This window comes from Frankliniella occidentalis, unplaced genomic scaffold, assembly GCF_000697945.3.
Source record: "Frankliniella occidentalis isolate FOCC.00 unplaced genomic scaffold, Focc_3.1 Scaffold47, whole genome shotgun sequence".
NCBI classification, from domain to species: Eukaryota; Metazoa; Arthropoda; class Insecta; order Thysanoptera; family Thripidae; genus Frankliniella; species Frankliniella occidentalis.
In genome coordinates this window covers 166,949-173,781 of record NW_026267177.1, presented here as the reverse complement: position 1 = coordinate 173,781, position 6,833 = coordinate 166,949, and the positions used below count along the sequence as shown (strand labels likewise).

The following is a 6,833-nucleotide window of genomic DNA, read 5'->3' as shown; positions in this document are numbered from 1 at the left end:
AAGATACAAAATTACAGATATTACTTTCTTCAGTTTAAATTTTCAAGTAGTATTAAGGAGGGGTCTTGTACCTTGACAGGTCAAGAAGTCAGGTCTGCATCAAGTGGTGCCTGAGGATGTGTTCGTCTCTTCACAACATAAACTTTCTTGTTGGACAGGCATATGATATAAGCATGATTTTCATAGTTCACTAAAGAAAAATTGAAGAATAAAAATTAACATGGTGGTTTAGTAAAAATACACTGAATGAAACTGTCACCTAACCTACCGGTTATTTTCTTGAAACCTTTGTCTCCAGGGAAAGCAACAGGATCTACTTTATCAGATAGTGAAATAAGTCCAGCGACAACATTGGCGATTCTTTCTCCATTTTCCAGCTCGCCACTAGACTGTTTCATGAAATTCCATAAAATAGGCACCAGTCAATAATAAGAATACTATGATCATAAAATATATGACAAAATCACCAGATTTGTGACTGTTGGAACTTACCGACACTACAGCACCATCTTCAGTCATTACAAGATAGCCCACCTGATCGGGAATACGTTCAAATGACAGCATGTTGACGGTTGTGTCTAATAGGAAGCAAAACATAAAAATCTGAATATTTAAATGAAACACACAAAGGAAAGGCAGCTGTCATGAATAATACGGGAAGGAATGACAGGACGAGGTTATGGGACGGTAATTCAATTTTAACGAAAACTACAAAGTGAGTGAGAGCACTTACCAAACTAATTTGATTTTAAAAGCCTGGTGTATGTATTAAAAGGGCTAGTCGAGAAACAGAACTGTCGAAAAACTGTACGCCCCCCAAAACTGATTGATTGAATGGAAAAATATAGATCACTGTCACTTGTCACTCAGTAGTGCGAGTATCGGTTTTGTGCGAATAAGTAAAACTGGGTAGTAAAAATCTTATTTGCACGACAGACGCATCGGCAGGCGAGCGCGACCATTCGAATGTGAACTGGTGATATAGGTAGTAGGTTTAGGGGGGAGGAGGGTCTAATACTGAACTTACTGATTCGTTATTTGATTTAAATTTTCTGATTCGTCTGAGACCATAGTTGAAGTTAATTAGCATACAGTTTCAGTTGTATCTGCTTGCAAAAAAGCCTGCTTTCGCTTTTATTTGCAAATGATAGAGTGCCACCTCGAGTGTCACCAACCAGATATGTTAAAAAGTATACTGTTAGTGTTGATATTCTTTTTTTCGTTTATTTTTTCGATAATAAATGTACAGAATGGCTTCTGAGAAACTTGAATTTATTTTAGCATAGCAGCTCACGTATCGTATTACATTTTCGTTACATTGCGTTAAGACTTGGTCTGCGTAGCATAGACGGAAACCGTGTAGGGCTGACGCTGCGCCCAGGTGGTCGTCTGCTGCTGCTGCTGCTGCGTGGGGGCGAGGAACGTGGTCTGGTAACCTGCAGGCAGTTGCCTGAGGACTCCACTGGTACCAGTGGCACTGACGTCGGGAATGGTACCAGGAACCAGGTAGTTTGCGGTACCCGGTGCGGCGGCGCTCGAGGTAAATGTAAACACCTGCTGGGGAGCGCTGCTGTACTGGCTGTACTGAGTCGACGACGGCACGAAGTTGGCGCCGGGGATCGTGAAGGTGATCCGGTTTGGGGAGGCGAGGGACGCGGACGAGCTGGAGGAGCCCCCGGCAGTCGGCTGCGACTTCAACTGCGCAAGGGGGTCGGGGGAGCCAGAGGTGGCGGCCCCGGAGCTACTGGAGGAGGCGGCGCTGTAGGTGACACTGGAGGCGGCACCAGAAGAGGGGGCGTTGTCCGCAGAGCCAGAGGAGGCTCCGCCGGCCGCCAGCGACTTGGCGTACTCTTCCAGGGAAGCGGGCACTCCAGGGGTGAGTACTCCCTTGTAAGGCGCATGGGATGCCGGGGAGGCGGCAGCGGCTCCCGCAGCGTTGTACACAGAGCTGGGGGTCGCGCTTGCACCGGACGAAAGGCCAGGGCTGGAGTAGCTTTGCCAGGCTGGAGAGGGACCTTGGTTAGCGACCACGGTCATGGGCCCTTGAACGGAGAAGACCGGCCCGGAGGCAGGGATGGGCTGCAGCAGACTGCTCGACGCGCTGCCCAGGCCCCGCTCCACCAGCTGCTGGTCCGGGGAGCTCGGGATGGTCAGGATCGCCTGGGAGGTCTTGATGGGCTGCAGGATTTTACCGGAGCTGCCCTCAACGGACTCGAGCTCCGTAGGCACGGGGACTTGGATCACTTGGGTGTCCTTGGCCGGCGGATCGACGGGCGGCCGGTGGTAGAGGGTGGGCTGCTGGGCAAGCTGGAGCTCCTGCTGCATCTGCTCGCGCAGCTGGCGCAGCGTCTCCTGTTGTTGCTGGTGGATCTGATTGAGCTGCTCGAGCTGCGCCAACACCTTGGCGGTGTCCACGTTGCTGTCGTACACGGGTAGCTGTCTGCCTTGGAAGTTCAAGAAATACAACGGGTAGGTCACCTCCTGGAGGGCGGCGTTGGGGGTCGCCGCGGCCGGGGCCGCCGGCGCGAAGGTCGGCGCGGGGGCAGCGGGGGCAGCGAGGGCCGGGGGCGCCGTGTAAGGGCGCGAAGTCCAAGGGCCCGCCTGATTCACGACGGGTTTGCCGTCGTACCCGGTGACCCTGCGGAGATGACGTCGGGTAAGTAAACCAAATTACATATGATGCATGGTGCAGGCGCAGAACCCCGTTCACATTATTGTGTGCGACCGGGCTTCACGTCTACCATCGTAGTTGGTAGCGTCTCTGACTACGGCGCCTCACGAGTTGGCAACCCGCCCGCACTCGTGCGAACTGTACCGGGTGATTCAGAGAAGACGCAGGTCCGGGCGGGTTTGCCTATCGTCGACTCGGCAGGCGCACGGGTCTAGGTCTGGGGAGAGGTGAGGAGGGGACCCGTGCGCCCGCTGAGTCGAGGATATGCAAACCCGCCCGCACCTGCGTCTTCTCTGAATCACCCGGTACAGTCTGTGAGACTACGACAGTAGGGCGGGACGAATCAGGCACTCGGAGCTCCTCCACTTACTTGAGGTTCACCGTAACGCCCTTGTAGTCCTGGGGCTGCAATGGTTGTCCATTCTTCAGGCTGTCGAGAAGCTGTTTCGTGTCAGAGAACTGAAACACGTCGCGCAGGTAGCTAGAGATGATCTTCTCCCGGGAAACGGGGGGTGGGGATACATTAAACGTGTACCGGCCGCTATTCCTGTGAAAATAGTAGAAAGATTGGAATAAATTAATAGACCTGGGAAGGAAGTCTTCAGTACTAACAACGAATAGAAAAAGTTGTCACAGACAAATCAATTTGTGTCCGCACTTACTCTGGAGTGGGCGGCGCCACCGACTGAGACGCTGTGCCAGGATAAGATATCGGCGAAGACGAAATGATGTTAAAGGTTTGAGTCGCACTACGAGGCTGGCCGAGGCCCGAAGAGGCGGGCTGAGCTGCAGAGCCCTGAGATGCCGGTGCCGGTCCCCAGGACGAAGCGGCCGTCCACGCAGCAGCCTGAGGCTGAGGCTGGGGCTGGGGCTGGGGCTGGGGCTGGGCTACGGCTGACACAAGGGGCAAAGAAGACTCACTGACTTCGAGTTCCGACTGCACGGACTTGGACGCGATGGGGGTGTCTGCCGTTACACTGCTACCCTCACTGCTACCCTCTCCCATTTTCTCATCATTTAACTTTTTCTCCGTATCGGCTTGCCTCTGCTCCTCTTCTTTCTGTACATTATCTACATTGTCGTTCTTTTCTCTCTCCTCCTCCTCTTTTATTCTCTCCTCAGCCACGGTTCCTTTTCCTGGCTCCTCTTTTTTCTCCTTTTCTCTTTCCTCCTCCTTCTTTTCTCTCTCCTCCTCTTTTATTCTCTCCTCAGCCACGGTTCCTTTTCCTGGCTCCTCTTTTTCCTCCTTTTCTCTTTCCTCCTCCACCTTCTTTTCTCTTTCCTCTTTTTCCTTCCTTCTTCGTTCCTTTCTCTCTTTCTCTTTTTGCTCCTTTTCTTTCTTCTCCCTTTCCCTCCTTTCTTTTTTACTTTCCTTTCTTTCCGTCTCTTTTTTTTCTTCACCTGATGATATGGAATCTTCATTCAATTGCTCCTTCCATTCACCACCAGGAAATAAGGTTTTGAACTCTTCAATTTCTTCTGGAGTCATGCCCTTGAGATCACTGTTACTTCCTCCAGTTTCAGATGAAGAAGAAGTGCTTGCAGATAAATCCACTGTAGATTCAAGATTCGGTTCAATACTTTTCGCAGGCGTGTTTTCAGGCACAGCCTCCTTCAAATCGGTTCCATTTCCATATTTTGGTGGGGTCGTTGCAAGTGCACCTCCTTAAAAACAAAACAAAAGAAACACACAGTACGGATAACGGTAAGGTAAGTGACGGCAGTGGACAATCAAAATACCTTGCTGCCTCGAATATCAACCAATATTTAAATGTACCGGGTGTTGCATAAAAGACACATGTGCGGGCGGGTTTGCCTACCCAAGGGGCTATGGCGCCTGACGGGCTAAGCGGGTAGGCAAACCCGCCCGCACCTGTGTCTTTTCTGCAACACCCGGTACAGGGTGACTCACGGAATATTTCGCAATTATACGCCACCTTATGCACCTGTGCGAGCATACGCAGTCACCCTCTGTCAGCCCTAGAAAGCCGCCTGAGCCATAGGCAATTTCTAGAGAACCCCTGTATATAGGCAACACCCCCCCTCTTTTTCCCTGTCAGCCGCACCTAAAACCGTACCTGTATGGCCGCTTGCGAGTAGACAAGGCCTCCATACATCCGCATGTACCACTTATAACTAAATTGGGCTTCGGAGCCTGTGGGCCACTCTGTATATGTTACACTGGAATTTTTCTTTTTCTCCTCTCGAGTTGCAAACGTTCGGTAATGCCTGTCGACTTCAATAATTTCGCAGACTCATCCGCGTTTGCACGATAGCCCCCCCCCTCCCCCCGACGCACCACACTCCCCGTTGACACCCCCTCACCGTACCTTGGCCTTCCCCGGCGGTGCTCGGTGCTGACGCGGGCGCAGCGGCGGCCACGGCCAGCAGTAGCGCGCCAGCCGCGGCGAGAAGGAGCTCGGAGCGAACCATCGTGACCACTGGGGCCGTGCAGTCCGACTGACCGGGCCAGAGTCGAGGCAGGGCGCGAGTGCTGCATGCGACAGTTATTATGCACGTCGTGTGCACTTTAAGAGATAATGAGGGGCAGAAATCTCTCAGTGTTTCGGGGTGGAGATGATGTGTCAACCGCCTGGTTCGCTTCAGAAGAATATTGCGCGAATCGCCTTCTGTTCGGGCGGGTTGTTCGGTCGATGTTAGAATGGCCTTGTATCATGGTGAAACTAAACCTCGGTCTCGGGAGCGTGTTGTTAGTAGCTGGAAGCCCAACCTCGATCAGGGTGGGCCGCCGGCTCCACGCAGCTGCCCGGCGGGTATATTGCGCATAGTTTCAACTATTGACTCACCCGGGAGTCGTGAGGTGAAGGCTCTTCTAAATGTTGCTTAGTTGGAGGGCACGACAAAGGGTATTCTAAAGAGACTGGCTGGATTAACTAACTGACGGTATATTCCATTTGATGGATTACATAGCACTGACAATCACAAACGAGTGGCAAAAACAAAATTTACATTTTGTCGAGTTAAAAAAAAAAAGATAGCAATAGTATGACAAGTTAGATAATACATTTTGTATGAATTTATTGTTAACAACACTCGGACACAAATTGCTGATAAGGGCATTCTTTTTATCTGTGCGACGACTTTGTGTAGAATTAGCTGAGAAAAAGAAGGGCTTAAAGAGGTGGACGTTTCATTAATTCTGCGATAAACATTGCCACTCGGTCACTGGGCGCTGCTTCTTATCATTCAAAATAGTGCTACACAGCTACACATTGCTCGAGCTCTTGCCAGCAGCCGCCTGTGATCTAGAGAACTGCGCAAGAGAATCGGGGACGCCAGGGGTGACTACTCCGCCATAGGCAGCCCCGGGGGCAGCTGCCGGGGCAGCGCCGCCCTGACGAGTCTGCCCGCTCGACGCGTTGGGGGCGGCCGGGGCAGCCAGGGCCTGGTTGGCCACCACGGTGGTGGGTCCTGGGATTGTGATGACGAATCTCCCGGCCTCGCCTAGCTGCTCTTCGGCCAGGCTTGGATCTTGACTGACGGACCACGAGGGCATCGCGGCAGGTCTCAAAAAATTGACGGGCGCCAAATAGAACGGGGTGGGCTCTTTCTCCTGCTGCTGCAAAACGCCCAGCTGCTCCCGCAAAGCTTCCCTCTGAGTCCACAATCTTTGCCGCTGCTCCTGAACTGCGCTTCGTTGTTTCTCCAGAGCGGCTTCCTGCTCGTCCAGGTTGACGATCTGCTCCCGTAGCTGTTCTTGCTGCTTTTCAAGAAGCGTCCTGAGCTGCTGCTCCAGTAGCTTCTTCCGCTGCCGCTGTCGCACCCACTGCAGGTATCCCAATGAACGCGAGACGGTGCTGTCGTACACGGGGTACCGCCTGCCCTGGAATGCGACGAAGTACAACGGGTAGGCTTGGGAAGGCACGCTGTAGGTTGATGGATTCATAAGTAGATTTTGGCTTTCAGTTCTCAGCATCATGGTGGGAGCGGGAGCATCGTAATCTGCTTGGTTTTCACTCAGATGGAGATCACCCCTCAGCACGTCTGAACCGAACAAGGATTTAATAGTCTCTTTCTCGTCTGCTGTTAAGTCGGTAGGTGCGGGCGGTATTTCAGAGTCAAAGTCCAACGAAGAACCTGGAAAGTGAAGAAATGTCGATGAGAAAAAGAATGATCGAGAAAGGCGCGCCGAAGAGAACGA

General features: G+C 52.1%; 3 protein-coding genes across 3 annotated transcripts in view; all 3 read right to left on the bottom strand.

Annotated features, from left to right (window-relative positions):
• The window catches only part of LOC113205428 (ragulator complex protein LAMTOR4 homolog), a gene marked incomplete in the record, with an annotated part of 8,614 nt that extends 7,713 nt beyond the window's left edge, over positions 1-901 (bottom strand). The window contains 4 exon segments of the mRNA XM_026421058.2: positions 1-190; positions 269-389; positions 493-578; positions 734-901. Coding sequence (XP_026276843.1) covers positions 81-190; positions 269-389; positions 493-564 — 303 coding nt within the window.
• Positions 902-1,255: 354 nt separating this feature from the next.
• On the bottom strand, positions 1,256-5,169 carry LOC113205436 (uncharacterized). Its single transcript, XM_026421068.2, has 4 exons — positions 5,002-5,169; positions 3,334-4,336; positions 3,042-3,218; positions 1,256-2,638 (listed from the first exon to the last, which is right to left on the bottom strand). The coding sequence occupies exons 1-4, from the start codon at positions 5,102-5,104 to the stop codon at positions 1,324-1,326; spliced, it is 2,598 nt and encodes an 865-aa protein (XP_026276853.2). The 5' UTR covers positions 5,105-5,169; the 3' UTR covers positions 1,256-1,323.
• A 388-nt stretch (positions 5,170-5,557) lies between these two features.
• The window catches only part of LOC113205435 (uncharacterized), a 2,264-nt gene continuing 988 nt past the window's right edge, over positions 5,558-6,833 (bottom strand). The window contains exon 2 of the mRNA XM_026421067.2: positions 5,558-6,769. Coding sequence (XP_026276852.2) covers positions 5,898-6,769 — 872 coding nt within the window. The 3' untranslated portion in view covers positions 5,558-5,897. The remainder of the gene's footprint in view (positions 6,770-6,833) is intronic.

What these genes read in the sequence shown, in the direction of transcription:
- LOC113205436 (XM_026421068.2), bottom strand. Translation starts at nt 5,104, where the DNA reads ATGGTTCGCTCCGAGCTCCTTCTCGCCGCGGCTGGCGCGCTACTGCTG. An exon ending in GTGGCGCCGCCCACTCCAGA is followed by an intron (nt 3,219 to 3,333) that starts GTAAGTGCGGAC and finishes CTATTTTCACAG; the next exon opens with GAATAGCGGCCGGTACACGT. An exon ending in GGCGTTACGGTGAACCTCAA is followed by an intron (nt 2,639 to 3,041) that starts GTAAGTGGAGGA and finishes TCATCTCCGCAG; the next exon opens with GGTCACCGGGTACGACGGCA.